The 17631-nt window shown below is 40.4% G+C and overlaps 1 protein-coding gene across 1 annotated transcript in view; it reads left to right on the plus strand.

The window, feature by feature from the left end:
• Window positions 1–9780: 9780 nt before the first annotated feature.
• Window positions 9781–17631, plus strand: part of Serinc3 (serine incorporator 3) — a 32413-nt gene continuing 24562 nt past the window's right edge. The window contains exon 1 of the mRNA XM_003467673.5: window positions 9781–9966. Coding sequence (XP_003467721.1) covers window positions 9928–9966 — 39 coding nt within the window. The 5' untranslated portion in view covers window positions 9781–9927. The remainder of the gene's footprint in view (window positions 9967–17631) is intronic.

Below are 17631 nucleotides of genomic sequence, written 5' to 3' on the forward strand. Positions count from 1 at the left end.
TTAATGACTTAGCTAGACTTGTCTCAAAATAAAGACTGAGGAAGCAGCTCGTGTGAATCTCCCAGTTCAATCCCTAGTACCACACACACAGAAAGAGAAAGAAAGGAAAGAAAATGAAAATAAAGAACTATTCTGCTGGCAGCTAGACTCCGTGCTTCTAACGGAACATAAATAATGATCACAGATTATAAATAAATATCTGACAAGTCCACGCTGTATTTGGAACAAGACAGAGCAAGGCCATTCTGGTACTGCAAATATAACTCAACATCCTCCTCTTCAGACACAAGTAAGTGCTGCTGCTTTTCCAAAACAAATCTGCCTCTAATCCTCATGCCTCCTGGAGAAGAATTATTACAATACCTAATCATTGAATAGTTCTAGTTTCTTCATTGTGTCCCAGGCAAAAGCATTCCCTACTTCCTTGGTTATCTGGCACAAGCCAAACCCTATTTCTCTGGTGTGCATTCTTCCTTGTTGAACATGCTCAATCAATCAGTCAATCCATCAATGTAGCTAATAGCTATTTTCTGGTGTTAGGGCTTAAAGCCAGGGCCTTGCACATGCTTGACAGGCACTACCACTAAACTCTAGGCCACTAAAGCTAATTTGTTTGTTGTTGTTTTGTTTTGCTAATTTGTTTTGACTACAGGTAAGTAGGGATTTGATTGACAGGTTTTATTGCATTATTAGCTGTTACTTTCAGCTCATCCTGCAATATCTAGAAATAAAGATTTGAGGGCTTTTGTTCTGTTTTGTTTTGTTTGAGACAGGGCTTGCTATGTCACCCAGGCTGGTCTTGAATTTGGAACCTCAAGCAATCCCCTTCCTACTGGACCTACAGGAATGTGCCATCTCATAAAGTTTAAAGTCAAGAATTTTAAGGACTACCTGAAAGTTTCAGTGGTCATGAGCCACTTGATATGACTGTATGAAATTTAAAAGAGGGGCTGGGGATTTAGCTCCGTGGCATAAGTGCCTGCTTGGCAATCACAACGTTGTGAGTTCAATCCCCGATACTCAAAAACAAACAAAACACCAAAAATCTAAAAGAAAAAAGCAACTCTTGGGGGGAGAGAATAGAGTTTTGCCATATATTGTAGGCTGTCCTTGAGCTCATTATGTACTGTTAACTGGTCTTGAACTGGTGGTAATCCTCTTGCTTCAGTCTCTTGAGTGCTGCGATCACAAACATGTACCACCAAGCCCAGCTGCAAAAAGCAACTCTACAAAGGGCATTACAAAATGAATATGGAAAGTCATCAGGGGAATCAGCATTGACACAGGCATGAAGAAAATGACACAGTCCCAGCATGCAGGAGGATTGCAAGTTCAAGGCTAGGCTGTAGTACATAGTTCAAGGTTGGCCTGGGCTGCGTAGATTCTATCTCCAAACACACACACTCACACAGGACAAAACAAGAGTAAGAGGTAAAAAGAGAAATGAAAATGACTCAAGCATGTTAAGCTTTGAACTGAACTAAGGCCTGCAAAGCCATTAACATTTAGCATTGGAAGTTGTTGCTGAGCAATTGTCACAAGTAACCAAAAAACTTAACACCTAGAGATAACCTGAGCTGTCAGTCAGTCATGTGTAGCCTAGAGACATACAGCTTAAAGTTAGGGTAGCTTCTCTGCATCATCCACCTTTCTTCTCATGTATCTGTGGGATTTCCTTTGACCTCAGCTTCTCCCTCCCTTTCTTTCTTTCTTTTTCTTTTTTTTTTTTTGGTACTGGAGATTAAACTCATAACCTTGCACTTGCCAGGCAGATGCTTATGCTGCTGAACTAAACCCCCGGCCCTCTCCTTCCCTTTAAAAGATCTGTACACTCCACCTGGGCAAGGTGGTACGTGCTGTAATGCCAACAAGGATTTTAAATTAACTAATAAGGTTTCTATGTTTATCTGTGAGTCTGTCCCCTCATCTGAGACGGACAGTGCATTCATAGTAAGTAAACCTATATGGATCACTGGTCTTGGCTGAGACTTGTAGTGGCCTGTGATGCCAGAGATGTCTCAAAGAGCAAGGTAAAACCACAGCTGAGGACACTCTGGCTCCCACCCAGTTATCTAGAGGGAGACTGCAGCTGCAGTCACCTCACGATAAATGACATCATGCAGATAAGACAGTTCTCCTAAATTGGCATAATTTACTACTTGGAGAAGTCTTTGAAGTGACTTTCAAGGTCCTGCTCAGCTCCCACACTTTCCTCAATATCCCCTCTCTTTGGGGCACCCAGAGAAGCTCTGTGTCTCAGCCCCCAAAACTCTCAAACTCTGTTGGAGAGTTTTGATTCTTCGGGAGTCCTAAAATCATACTATTTGTTTCATTTAAGCCTTTGCTATATACTCGTTTGGGAGACTAGGGATCCTGGCCAGGATCTTAATACATAGGGAGGCTGAAAGAGGAGGCTTTCTTGAGGCCAGCCTGGGCTAGTGAGACCCTGTCTCAAAAAACAAAAAACAAAAGATCTGTGTACTCTGTGTATGGTGATATGAATGTAATTTTCCCATTTTTCTTTAGATGAACACTCAATTCTTACAGAAATGTATTTTTTCTTTAAAAATTTTAATTTTTATTAGTACATTTTTGCTGCACATAATGATTCTGTTCATCAAGGGAAGTTGGCGCCTGTACACAGCACAGCCTTGTTCTTTTTTCCTGCTCTTCCCCTCTCCTTCCTTCCTCTTCCTGCCATCTCTTGATCCCCTTCCCATTTGCAAAAGATCTATCTTCTTGTTTCCTATTATAATCTACTTTACTCTTTAATTTATTTATACCTTTGATTTCTCATATAAAAAAGCATGTAATCTGATTATGTATTTGATTTATTTCATTTAATATTACCATCTTTTTTTTAACATTATAGTCTTAAGGTGCATCCATTTTCCTACAGAAATTTATCCTTCTTTATGACACAGTACCACTCTATGCATACAAATACTACATTTTCTTTCTTTCTTTTTTTTTGGTCTTTTTCCTTTTTTATCAGTACAGGGATCAAACTCATGACTGCCTGCTTGCAAGGCAGGCACTTATGCCGCTGAGCTAAATCCCCAGCCCAAATACTACATTTTCTTTATCCATGCATGTATTGATGAACATATAGGCTGTTGCCAAGATTTAACTATTGTGAGTTGTGCTGCTATAAACATGGATATGCATGTATCACTGTGATATGGTATCTTTAATTCTTTTGGGAAGATATCTAGAAGGGGAATAGCTACGTTGAGTGGAATTCCTAGTTTTAGTTTTTTGAGGAATCTCCATACTGACCTCCATAGTGTACTACTGTGCATTCCTTCCAACAGCGTAGAAGGGTTCAGCCCTACCCTTGCAGCCTCGCTGGCAGGTTATTAGTTGATTTCCTGATGGCTGCTATTCTTTCTGGAGTAAGATGGAATCTCAGCATTATTTTAATTTGCATTTTTCGGAAGACCAAAGATGTTGAACATTGTTTATTGTATTTATTGGCTATTTGTACTTCATCTCAATTTTTGTATAAATTTAGAAAGAAACTTTATATCACTACTAAAATGGGAAATTGGCATTACTTGGTAGATATAAAATTACTGCTGGGAGCTGGGGGTTTAGCTCAGCGGTGTAATTCGCTTGTCTGGCAAGCACAAGGTTGTGAGTTCAATCCCCAGTACAAAAAAAAAAAAAAAAAAAAAAAAAAAAAAAAAAAGAAGATGCTGCCTAGAATTACTGCTGGGCATGGTGGCACGCACCTGTAATCCCAGCACTTAGAGACTGATGCAGGAGGATCATCATGCGTTCAAGCCCAGCCTAGGCTACATAGTGAGCTCAAAGCCAGCCCACATTGTAAAGCAAAACCTTGCCTTAAAAAGACAAAAAAAAAAAAAAAAAAAGCAAGAAAAAGCAAAATTACTGTAAATATACATACATAGACATCTCAAAACAGTGTTAAACATGGGTATGCATGTATCAGTATAGGCATATACTATAAACTATAGTATAGACATGTTTCCCTGTTGGAGTTTGGAAAGTGAAGATTTCACGCTGTTAAAAAGGGAGCTAGCTAAACACAGTGGTACACATCTATAATCTCAACACTTGGGAGGCTGAGGCAGAAGGATTGCTGTAAGTTTGTTGCCAGTTGGGGCAACAAGGTGAGTTCAAGATTATACTGAAATATATAGTATATCCTGTTTAAACAAATACAAAACCCCCACTAAAAATAAAGAAAAAAGGTGAGATGAATGGTAAATGTCAAAACATTTGTTTGTTCCCATTCCTTTTCCCCTCCTCATTCTCTATTTCCTATTTCCTTTTGAACAGCTTCTTCCAATATAACAATATCTATTGTACATTTATGTTCTTATTTACATTCCCAGTTTCTCACACCAGAGATCAAGCGATATTTATATACATGTGTCCAATTTATTTCATTCATAATTATGGTCTCAAGGTCCATCCATTTAGCTATAAATGTCTCAAATTTCTCTTTATGGATGAATAATACTCCACTATACATAAAAATATATTTTTATCTATTTATTGGTTGGGCATTTGGGTTGCTTCCAAGATTTAGCAGTTACAAACAGTACCACTATAAATGTGGGCATGCATATATCACTGTGGTATGATTTTAATTCTACTGGGAAGAGATCCAGACAGGAAATAGTTGCATCAAATAGGACTACTACTCCTAGTTTTTAAAGGAATCTCCACACTGATTTCCACAGTGGTTGTACCAACCTACAATCCCACCAACAGAGGAGAAGGGCTCCTTTTGTTCCCCAAAGCCCTGCCTGCATTTGTAATTAGTTGTATTCCTGATAATAGCCGTATTTTCTGGAGTGAGATAACATTTCAGTGTTGTTTTTAATTTGCATTTCTCCAATGACCAGTGATGCTGAACATTTTTTCATATATTTTTTTGCCATTTGTACTTCTTCTAAGAAATACCTATCTCAAATGCCTTTTTTTTTTGAACCAGGGATCGAACTCATGATCTCGTGCTTGCCAGGCAGGCGCTTAAACCACTGAGCTAAATCCTCAGCCTCTTTTGTTAGATTGATTCTTAAGTATTTCATTTTTTATGCTATTGCTAAGGGTGTTATTTCCCTAATTTATTTCTTAGTGAGTTTGCTATTTGTGAACAGGAATGCTATTGATTTTTGAGTGTTTACTTTGTAGTCAGCTGCTCTAATGAGTCTGATTATTAAATCAAAAAGTCTTTTGGTGGAGTTTTGGGGATCTTCTACGTAGAGTATCATTTCATCTGCAAATGATGATAATTTAACTTTTTCCTTTCCTATCATTATTCCTTTTCTTTCTCTCTCATGTCTAATTGCTCTGGCCAGTCTTTCCAGAGTAGAGAAAGTGGACATCCTTGTCTTGTTCCCAATTTTAGAGTAAAAGCTTTCAGTTTTTGCCAGTTTAGTATGATGTTGGCTGTTGGTTTGTTATAGATGGCTTTTCTCAGATTGAGATAAAGACTATTCCAATTTTCTGTAGGGTTTTTATCATGAACGGGTGTTAGACTTTGTCAAATGCTTTTTCTCCGTCTATTGAGAAGATCATGTGATTTTTGTCCTTTACTCTGTTGATATGGTATATTACATTTATTGATTTGCATACGTTGAGCCATTCCTGAATCCCTGGAATGAATGCTGCTTGGTCATGGTGTATAATCTTGATATTTGCTGCATTCTATGTGCCAGTATTTTATTGAGGATTTTTGTATCTATAATCGTTAGGGAAAATAGCCTGTAGTTTTCTGCTTTTTAATTGGACCCTTCTCTGTTATTTTTTTTTTTTTTTGTCTTTTTCTTTTTTATCAGTACTGGGGATTGAACTCACGACCACACACTTGCAAGGCAGACACTTATGCCACTGAGCTAAATCCCCAGTCCCCCGCTTCTCTGGTTTTGTTATCAGGATAATACTTGCTTCCAGGAATGAATTTGGGAGTGTTGCTTTCCTTTCTATTTCATTCACAAGTTTGAGGAGTAATGGGCCTAGATCCTCTCTAAATTTGTTTCTTTCTTTCCTTTTTTTTTTTTTTTTTTTTTGGTATTGGGGATCGAACTCACAACCTCACACTTGCCAGGAAGACACCTTGTGCTGATGAGCTATATCCCTGGCCCTCCTCTCTAAATTTTTTGTAGAGCTCAGCTGTGTATCCATCAGGACCTAGGCTTTTCTTCATTGGTAGGTTTTCAATTACATCTTTAATTCCATTCACTGACATTGGGTTACTTAGAATTTTTATATCTTTTTGGTTCAGCTTTGGCAGTTCGTATGTATCTAGAAATCTGTCCATTTCATCTGTTTTCTATTTTCTTAGAATAAAGTTTCTTGAGGTAGTTATTGATGACCTTTTGGATTTCTGCAGAATCTGTTATTCATCTTTTTCATTCCTTATTGCATGAGTTTGAGTGTTTTCTTTCCTTTTTTTTTTTTGATAAGTTTGACTAAAGGCTTATAATTTTATTTACTGTTTCAAAGAACCAACTCTTTGACTCATTGATTCTTTGTATTGTTTTCTTAGCCTGATTTGCATTAATTTTTGCTCTTGCTGGGCATGGTGGCACATGCCTATAGTCCCAGCACTTGGGAGGCTAAGACAGGCGGATTGCTGTGAGCTCGGGGCCACGAAGCGAGTTCAAGGCCAGCCTGAACTGCAGTATGACACCCTGTCTCAAAGAGACAAAAAAAAAAAAAAAAAAAAAAAATATATATATATATATATATATATATATAGTTTCTTTCCTTGTATGAGCTTTGGCTTGAGTTGCTCTTTTTTTCTAGAAGTGTGAGAGTCAGTGCTATTTTATTTGAGCTCATTCTGTCTTATTGATATGGGTATTCACTGCTATAAATTTTCCTGTTAGTGCTTCATTGTATCCCATAAGTTCTGGCATGTCTATTGGCATTATCATTTAGTTGTAGACATTGTTTAATTTCTTTAATTTCATCTGGGACCTATTTGTTGTTCAGTAGGATATTATTTAATTTCCATATATTTATGGGGGTTTTTTGCTTTTGGTATTAATTTCCAATTTCACTGTACTACTATCAGTTAATATGCACGGTATAATTTCAAATCCTTTGCATTTATTTACGTGTGTTGTGGGATAGCACATGATCTATTTTGGAGAATATCCCATGTGCAGATGAGAAGAATGTGGACTCTGATTTTGTGGGGTGGAACACTCTGTTGACATCTGTTAAGCCCATTTGTTCGCAGGTTTGGTTCTTCATTGATTTTTTTTGTCTAGTTTGTGACAATAGGGTGTTAAGGTCCCCCATTACAATTGCGTTAGTGCTTATTTGATTTTTCATGTCCATTAATATTTGTTTTATATAATTGGGTGCATATATATATATACATATATATATATATTTATGATTGTTATCTCTTCTTTTTGGAGTTTTCCCTTAATGAGAATGTAGTGATCTTTTTTAAAAAAAATGTTTTTATTTGTCTTTAGCCCATTGGTTTGAAATAGGATATGCTTTTTAATGTTAATATCCTGTTCATGCACTCTTAGATTCTTTTATTTACCCCAAATGGTGTAGATCCCACATTTTTATGGTTAAAATTAAGGAGGGGCCCCAGCCCCTCTGTAATTGGTGGTACACATCATAATTCTAGCACTCAGGAGGCTGAAGTAGGAGAATCAAGGCCATCCTGGGCTACATAGTGACATTTTGTCTCAAAAAACAAAAACAAAACAAACAAAAATTTACCAGAGGCCATTGTTGTGGTCTTAGCTTCTGTTTTGGAGTGTACCAGTCTAGGTTAAAATCAAAATAGAGTAGCTCACATTCAAGTTTTGTGTTACTAAACTGAGATTAAGCTGCTTATCTTATTTTCCCAGACATCAGAATTAGAAATAACAGCCACAAACTGCCAGTTTTAATGAAACAAGTAACCTGAAGTAACCAGTGACAGCCAGTCAGTTATTTTTCCATTGTTCCATTGTTCTGTCTTTCTATCCCTGCCTTATAAAGTAACTTTGAAATGACCGATAAGGTTTTTTTCCTTTCTTTCTAGTAGTATCAGGGATCCAAATCAGTGATTTCCAACTAAGTTATGAATATTTCCATGCTGTGCCAGATGGCAGCTAGAGGGCCAGCGACATGAGCAGTAAAAGAACTGACCAATAAACAAGGAATACAGGAAAGGCAACAGCTTGTTTGGATCACTGAACACACTGTCGAGGGGGGCAGGCAGCAAGTTTTCAAGAGAGGACTCACACAGCCGGACAAGAGGCTGGGGATCTTCATAAAGCAATCAAGACATAGGGAAGGGCCTGATTTAGTAAGTTTAGAGAATTTAGAAACGGCTTTTCCAGAACATGGTGTTCCTTGTTCAATCTTTCAGGAACACCTGTGTTGTAATAAACTTGTCCACCAAAGTTTCAAATTGTCAAGGCCTCTGCTTGTCTGTAGTTAATCTTTTGGGGAAAGATGTAACAGTAGTGCAGTGTTTTATGACAGTCCAGTATGTGTTGAGAAATCTGTTGTCAAGGGAGTTTAGGTGTTGAGAATTTTCACACTTTTGTCACTACTTCCTGGTCCTTAAAAACACTTGTTAAAAAAAATTGAGGGTCTGGGGGTTTAGCTCAGTGGCACAAACACTTGCTTGGCAAGCACAAGATCATGAGTTTGATCCCTGGTACCAAACAAAATTTAAAAAAATATTGAGACAGACTATCACTAAACTGCTAATTTGCCCTGACCAGACTCAGACTTAGAAACCTCCTGCCTCAGCCTCCCAGAATGCTGGAACTATAGACCTGGGCCACAGCTGGCATTGTGTGTGCTTTCTTCAGGTTCTTTTTCTTTTTTCTTTTTTTCATCAGGCTCTTTTGTCTACAAAAACCAACCTCCTTTCCTCAGATCATCAGAACATTTATTTATTTATTGACACAGGGTCTCACTGTAGAGCCCAGGCTGGCTTCAAACTCACGGTGACCCTCCTGCCACAGCCTCTTGAGTGCTGGGAATACAGGCATATGCCATGCTACGTGGCCATTCATTCTATTTTATGGAGTGAAATGTTGGACTCATCTTTGGTTTAAGGAGCTGAAGGTCTAGTTCAGGGTTAGCGCTTGCTTAATGTGCCCAGGTTCATAGTTTCAATCCCCAGCACAACAATACAATTTTTAAAAAATTTATCAAAAGACCATTGAAGAATATTCCTCAACTAAGTTTAAGGGGCAGCCCTTAAACAATAAGCATAAGTGGTTGAGGGCTGGGGATTTAGCTCAGCGGCATAAACACTTGCCTTGCAAGCAGGCGGTCGTGAGTTCGATCCGATAAAAAGGAAAAAGAAAAAAAAATGCTAAAAAAAAATAAGCATAAGTGGCTCTTGGGTGTACATCTGTAAGGATCCAAATGCATGGGTTCAAGCTAGCCTGATCCACATATAGAGATCCTGCCCCCCCAAAAGCACGAAATCACTAAATGTGCTCCCCCCTCCATCTAACCCACTGCTTCCCTCAGGCTAGAGAAGCAGCTCTCTATCCCTGGTCTATGGCCTGTATATATTTTTATTGAAACATTCCCCCATATTACTTCTTCATAGTACTTAGGCGTGCGCCACCATGCCCGGCTGATACGGTATCTAGATGTGCACTTCTGTGCCAGTCTTCACACAGGACAGAGTTCGAGCAAAAGTAAGAAGAATGATCCTTTGACAGCTCCAGCCACCCTTGGCAGGTTTAGCCCCGCCTTTCCTCCTACCAACCAATGAGAGGCGCTCCTCGGCAGCCACTCACCAGGGCGGTGGGCGGCGCCACGCAATGACGCCTGCAGCGAGTCCCACGAAGGGTGGGCAGTATTTCCGGCCTGAGGAGCGCTGGCGTTTCTGGGGCGACGCCTCAGCTGGCAGATACCTCCAAGCAAGAAGCCAGCAGACCAGCTACCTCCATCTTCAGCGTCGCCATGGGTGCTGTGCTGGGCGTTTTCTCCCTCGCCAGCTGGGTGAGTTTGGAGTCCTGTGTCCTCGCCGGACCTGCGGTTCGGAGGAGGGCGATGGGGAGCCCCAAGTCCAGATTCGGGCGGGCCTACGCGCCAGAGGCCCTTGGACTAGCCGGGCTGTGCGTTTTGGAGGTCTCGGGGTTTCAGGCCCACCTGTGCCTGGTCCCGGGTCGGGGTCCTTGGCCTCTGTGTTAGAGAGGAGAGGTAGGTGATCCAACTGCCATTGTTTACAACTCGGATCGTCCCGCTCCCGAGAGCCTTCCGGACTCCTGGTGTCTCTAGAGCTAGATTAAGGCCAAAGAATGAGAGCTCCCGCAGCGGAAACTTTTCGTTTCGCTTTGAAAAATTTTTAAAGTGGCGCCATTTGGAACCGAGCTGGTGGCACAGTGGGGAGGCTGAGGCAGGAGGATCACTGCGAGTTCGAGGCCAACCTAGACTATATGTGAGTTCAAGGCTACCCTGAACTATATAATGCCACCCTGCTTCAAAAAACCAAACACAAAACCGTGGCACATTTAATTTTCTTTGCCTTGAGTAGTATTTTTATTACAGATGAGATTTGCCAAAGTTATGGAGTGGGGTTTTATCATGCAAAATCAGAAGCCATGACGACATTGTGGAACATACACAAGTTATTTATCTGTGAGGATAAGCACTTTAGCATTCCTCCCCATCTAGAGCTGTTTGAGGGTAAACTGAGTGAATGAGTCGAATCACTTTGTAAATGGTGATTCCCAGTTTTAAAAGGACATTTATGAAAGAGAATATGCTAAATTCCCTCTTATATCTTCGTCGAGCGTTACTAGAGTTTTGAGGCAAAAGTCCTGTCTCTGGTGTTCCCAACAGACCAGGCTTGCCCTGCCTTTGACAGCAGTTAAGGAGATTAGTAGTGGTGGCAGGCAAGAAAGGAACTTTAGTCAGCGTGGCCATGCTGGGAAGCACAGGTAACTTTATAGTGGCTCAAAGTCTGTCTTCCAGGGACTGACAGAAGCCTTGGGGTTTTCTAGAAAGGGTAAAAAGGTGGGGGGTTTGCATAGCCGTCCTGGTCTAGATGTGGTCTGCTTGGTGGGTTTCTCAGGAATGGTTCTGTGAGGCTTTGAGAGCGTTTAGCTCTTGGGGTAGTGAAATACTTGCTCCAGCTTTGGGGCAGCTTCAGTTCCTGTCTTGAAGTCATTGCATGTGATTGGTGGAATGGTGGCTTTATGGACTGGCCCATAAGGCTCTGCTTTTCTGAGGTGGCTGCAGGTTTGGGACCGTGACTGGAGAATTCCAGACATTGTTCCATTGGATCTGGAATTGGACCTTATAAGAACTGGCGATTGGAGGGCCAGGGATATAGCTGAGCGGTACAGTGCCTGCTTGGCAAGTGCAGAGGTCTGGGTTTGATTCCTGGTACCACAAAAGCAAAAAAACAAAACAAAATCCTGGTGAGTGTCCCCCAAACCCTGGAAATTAGTTACTTTTATCTTGGTGTCCTCAGTCTTGAATGAGAAGGCAAGGTAAATGTAAGAATTGATCCATTTTGTGATACACTCTTTAAGTGATATAAAGCTGGGTTTTAGAAAGAAGGTCAAGCCTCCCATTAGAAATCTTCCCCAACCTTAGGCGGCTCACACCCACCTCCTTAGGAATGCGGTCTTGTGTTTTTCTTTAGAGATAAGGGAAGTGGCCCAGAGCTGTCCGTCTCACAGCTCCTCTCACAGGAAGGCAGTGTCCCTGCTAGAGCTGATAAAACTGACAACTACAGGCTGTAAAACTTGTTTACAGCCTCCTAATATCTTGGGAACCTAAGACTTTGTTTCTCTTCAAAGCTAAGGAGGTGACACTGAGAATTACTGTCTTTGTCTTGCTTTGTAACTTTTGCCTGTTTGCAGTCACAAATGTGCAAAAGAAAGTTCCTCTCTTTGTCCAGTGCTCAGTGTTGGAACTTGAGTTCTCTGAGCCAATATATTCCTTATCCAATAAAGTTCTCCTTTCATCCGTGGTCTCTCCAGTCTCTTGGACTCCCCAGAATAATTAACATGAATTCATGTAGAGCTGATCTGACCCAAAGTTTTTTTTTTTCCTGTCTTTTTCCTTTTTATCGGTACCGGGGATCGAACTCATGACTGTCTGCTTGCAAGGCAGGCAATTACGCCGCTGAGCTAAATCCCCAGCCCCTGACCCAAAGTTTTGAGGTAAGAACAGAGACATAAAGTCAAGACAAAGATGCATGCTTATCCTCTCTTGTAATCACCCATTGCAGCATCTGCAGGCCCAGCTTTCAGGTCCCTGTTAAATAAGCAGTATGGTTACTTGAAATCATTTCCCCATTCCCCACCCGATATACTTGACCAAGGATTCAGCCTTAGCACATTCTAAATATCATTTCTTAGGGACACTATGTATTTTTTCATCCTCGGATGTTGTTGATTTTAGAAAGGAGGTTTATTGAGTAGTGATTTTCCAGTTTTTCTGATCTTGCCCTAAACAAATAACATTTTACCTAGTTGGCCTAATGTACACAGAGCTTTCTGAAATAACTCATAGGTTTACCATCTACTTCAAATAAAAACAAAATAACCCAAGCATAGTGGTGCAGTCTCAGCATTCTGGAAGGCTGAGGCAGGAGGATAGCAAGTTTGAGCCCAGTCTGGGCAGTTTATCAATTTAGTAGAACCCTGTTTCAAAAATAAATATTAAGGAAAAAGGGCTGGGAGTATAGCTTGGCATGAAGGCCCTACGCTCCATCCCTCAAACCGCACATACATACATACACACTATTGTAATCAGTTGATTTTTACAATCTACTGGTAGATCCACCCTGCTTACAAAATAAATTTTAAAAAATATAGCCAGGCATGTTGATGAACACTTGTAATCCAGTGCTCAGAAAACTGAGGCAGGATGATTCCCACAAATCAAGGACAGCCTGGACTACATAAGAAGTCATTAGTTAAGGACTAAATTGATATCTTGAAACAGATACATCTTTCCTATCTTGATAACTTGAAGTAAAGTTTTGGCTTTGATTTGAGGTTGAGGTTTGAATTGATATCATTCAAGCATTTATATCTATAAGTAATTTTTTTATTAATAATTTGTTTAGTAGGAACAGCAAGGAGTTCAGTATACCAGAGAGTGCAGTGAATGTGAAAAATGATAGGAAAGGAAACAAGACAAACAATAGGGGTCTAGGAGAGTGGTTGAATGATAGATAGCATGCTTACTTAGCTTGTGGGGGTCCTGGGTTTGAAACGCACCATTGTATTACAAAAAGCAGGGACAGAAATAAGCAGATACTCAATATGTCGTCTTACAGGTGGTGTATGTGCGTGCATGCGTGTGTGCGTGTGCATGTCTACCAGGGGTCTAGCACATGCAAAGGATACACTTGTACCACTGAACTACATTCCCAGCACTGCAGGCTTTTTTTTTGGATAGAACTCAGGACCACACGTTTGCAAGGCAAGCCCCAGCCCTATGGTTTTTAAGGAATTTGGCTTTTACTTTTTTTAGTACCAGAAATCAAACTCAGGATCTTGTGCTTGTGAAGCTGGCTCTGAGCTATATGCCTGGCCCCAGCTTTTGTTTTTAAGTAATGTGGGATGTCATTAGGGTTTGAAAAATGATGGGCTTTTGTTTTTTGGTGGGACTGGAGATTGACCCTAGGGCCTTTGTACTGAGCTGCATCCCCAGTCCATTTATTGATTGATTAGTTGATTGGTTGTCTTTTCGAGATAGGGTTTCACTATGCAGTTCCGGCTGGCCTTGTGCTCACTTTGTAGCCACAGCTGGCCTCAAACTCTCAGTGATCTTCCTGCTCAGGCTCAGAGTGCAGCTTACAGGTGTATGCCACCATGTCTGGCTTTTATTTATTTATTTATTGTCTTTTTGAGACAGCATCTCATGGTGCAGTTCAGGATGGCTTTGAGCTCATTTTGTGGCCCAGGCTGGTCTTGAATTTGCAACAGTCCTCCTGCCTCAGCCTCTTGAGTACTGGAATTATAGGTGTGTGCTACCATAGATGATTTTTATTTTTATGTTGAGACAGAATCTAAGTTTCTAAATTGCCCAGACTGGGGCTCAAATTTGTGATCCTCCTGCCTCAGCCTCCTGAGTGCTGGGATTACAGCCATGGGCCACCACACCAGCCCTGGTCTGTGTTTTGGCAGGATTGGTTCTGGTTGCTGTGTGGGGAATAGAAGAATAGGAGGAAAGTAAGATAGGAAAGGAAATACTTCCTCTCTCTTTGGTGTTGGAGTCTTGGGAGTTAAACTGACCAGAGACAAATTAATAAGAGAAAAAAAAATGTGTATTTATTTTTAAAATAGTTTTCATAAAAGAGTTTATGCATGCAAGATGCATAGAGCAGTGCTTGGTGATGAGTAACGCAGGGGTGGCAGGAATTTTTGGCTCACATCCCTGATTTTAGTAGGGCAAAGAAGGGGAAGAGAAATCTGTTTCTATGGGAAGAAAATTATATACTATATATATAATGGAGATAGGGTCTTGCTGTGTTTGAGGCTGGCCACGAACTCCTCCTGATCTCCTTCCTCAGTCTCCTGAAAAACAAACATGTATTTTTAAGGGAGCACAAACGGTATTTTAGGAGAATGAATGGTATCGGGTTCTGTCCTAGATCCCTGATCTCCCAAACGAGTGTACAATGGAGGTTAAATAAAAAGAGACAAATTGTATGATTTTTAGGGCTCCAGGTGGGTCAAAACCCTTTAAGCTTGAGACTTTGAGGGTAAAGACAAAAGCTTCTCTGGATCAGTCCACTTATATTAGGACTAAGGACAAAGGGCAGAGAAACTGAGGAAAGTGTAAGCAAAGAGCCAGGACCTTGGGAGTCACTTCAAGGACATCTCCAAGTCATGAATCAAGTCAATTTAGTAGCACTGTCTTATGAAGACAGGGTAGAAGTGAGACTGTAGGAGTAATCTTTGCAGCTGCAGTCTCTACCTTCTTAGGGGAGCTGTGGCCTTATCTTGCCTTTTGAGGTATCTCTGGCCTCACAGGCCACTACAGGCCTCAGCCAGGACCAGTGATTCATAGAGGTTCACTTATGAATCAGCTCCCCTTGCCAGACAAGGGGCCTAGGCCTAGGACAGACTCACAGATAAACACAGAAAGCCAACAGAATGGGAGCTAAGATTTGTGAGAGTGCTTGTTTACACAGGTGTGAGAGGTTATTCTTCCAGAGACTTAAAACTCTCTTGCAAAGGAAATTTATGATAGCCTTATTTCCTGGAGTTGTTTTTAGTGATAGGAGGGAAGTTCTGATAAGGCCTGTGTGTCTGTGCAGGGAGCTAACTCAGGCCCTTCACACTGAGTTTGTCCTCAGCCCTGTTGATTTTGTATTTTGAGACAGAGCCTTACTGGGTCACTGAGTTTTCCAGGCTGGGCTCAAACTGGTGATCCTCGTGCTTTAGTGTCCTACTGTGCTGAGATTACAGATACATGCCATCACACATGGCACTTTTCTTTTTTTGTTCTCTTTTGCAGTTCTGGGGATGGAATACATGGCTTTTTAAAAAAATCCATTTTATTTCAAGGAGAAAAACAAGAAAACTAAAAACTTCAAAACACATCAGTTGGGGTGCTAATGGTACATACATTGTACATCGTCATCCCCAAATCCCTCACCCAGAGCACAAGACAGCTACAGTCAGTTGTCCCAACAATATCAGTGCAAATCTGTCTCTTCAGTGAACTCAAGAGAAATCAGTAGTGTAACTAGCTTAACTAGTTTTTTAACACACATACACATACACACACACACACAAGTGTTGTTTCATTCAGCTTCTCACACTAGTAAGACAATGGGATGTTTACACATGTGTATCTTATTCCACTAATGAGTATGGTCTCAAGTTGTATCCATTTGCCATAGAAGTCTCTAGTTTATCCTTTATGGCCAAGTAGGACTCCACTGTATAAAAATATGATATCGTTCTATCTGTTCCTCAGTCGAAGGGCATGTAGGTTGTTTCTAGGATCTAGCTATTACAAATTGTGCTGCTGTAAACCTGGGTACACATGTGTCACTGTGATATGATTTTAATTCTTTTGGGAAGATACCCAGAAGAGGGAATAGCTAGGTCAAATAGTACCTGTTGTCCTACTTTTTTGAGGAATCTCCACATTATTTCCACAGTGGTTGTACCAGTCTGCATTCCCACCAACAATGGAGAAGGGCTCCCCCCCCCCCCCAGTATTTGTTATTGGTTGATTTCTTGATCATCGCCATTCTTTCTGGGGTGATGTGGAATCACAGTGTTGTTTTAATTTGTATCTCTCAAATGGCCAGTGATATTGAACATTTTTTTCACATAGTTATTTGCTGTTTGTATTTCTTGATCTGAGATGTGTGTATTCATCTTAGATGCCCATTTTTGGATTGGGTTTTTAAATCTGGGAGGACTGACTTCTTTTTTTTTTTGTTTGTTTTGAGCTCTATATGTTTTTGATCGTAATCCTTTGTCTGAGGAACAGCTGGCAAATGTTTCCTCCCACGTTGTCCGTTGTCTCTTCACTCTGTTGGTGGTTTCTCTTGCTGTGTAAAAGCTTTTCTATAATAAGGTGAGATCCCAGTTGTTGACTCTATGATAGTTCCTGTGCAGTTGAGGTTTTGGAAGCCCTGGCTTCTGCCCACCCTTTTTTTATGCTAAGAAATCACTGTACTAGTAAGCCGTAGCACCAATGTAAGAAGGTCTTTTACCTTGTGTCTATTGAATCTCAAATGCCTTTACCTTAAAATAATCTTTATACTACGTCAGAAGTTCAAATGAGTCTCTGCAATAAGATGGGAGCTATCAAGTTATCATATTGAATCAAGATGAGACTTAATAGTAGTGGCTTGGACCAAGCTCAGAACGAAGGAGGTTGCTGTGAAATTGAACAGGTTATCAGGTAATTGCTTAGAACTGGCTCACCAATCAGAGCATTTCAGGTCCTTCTTGCCTTGAATAAAGAATTGGATGAAACAAATCAAAATGGTACCAAAAGTTGATTTGAAAAGTGCAGGGTAGAAATAAAAGCATCATACCATAGTTACGTAAGTGCACCCATGTTTATAGCACAGTTTGTAATAACGAAATCTTGGAAACAACCCAAATGCCCATCATCTGGTGAATGAATGAAAGAAAATGTGGGTTTTTAATATATATATTTATATTTTATATATATATATAAATATATATATATTTTAAAGAAGGATAAGCTGCTGTAAAGGATAAGCTCCAGACATTTCTGGGTAAATTGATGCACCTTGAGAGCATACATTTAAGTGAATAAACCAGATACACATGTGTAAATACTGCATTATTTCTCAGGTGTGAGAAACCAAGATTAAAGAAGGACCAAAATGTATAATAGGTATTGTGAAACAAAGAAAATGTTCTAATGGGGAGCGGAACAAAGGAGGGAGAGGGTGAAAGGAAAGAAGGGAAAGATTTTTTTTTGGGTACTGGGATGAACTCATGACCTTGTACTTGCAAGGCAGGTGCTCACGTGGCTGCTGAGCTACATCCTCAGCCCAGGAAGGGAAAAGTTTAAAGAAAGAAGAGAAAAGAAGGGAAAAACGGAAGCAACGCTTTTGTAAATGGGGAGGGGAAGAGGAGTTGAAGGAAGAGTTCAGAAATGGGGAAAAAAAGAAACAGGTACAGATTCTCTATGATGAAT

This window comes from Cavia porcellus, unplaced genomic scaffold (assembly GCF_034190915.1).
Source record: "Cavia porcellus strain 051 isolate PalLab524CR breed Dunkin Hartley unplaced genomic scaffold, mCavPor4.1 scaffold_5, whole genome shotgun sequence".
In the NCBI taxonomy this organism is placed as follows: domain Eukaryota; kingdom Metazoa; phylum Chordata; class Mammalia; order Rodentia; family Caviidae; genus Cavia; species Cavia porcellus.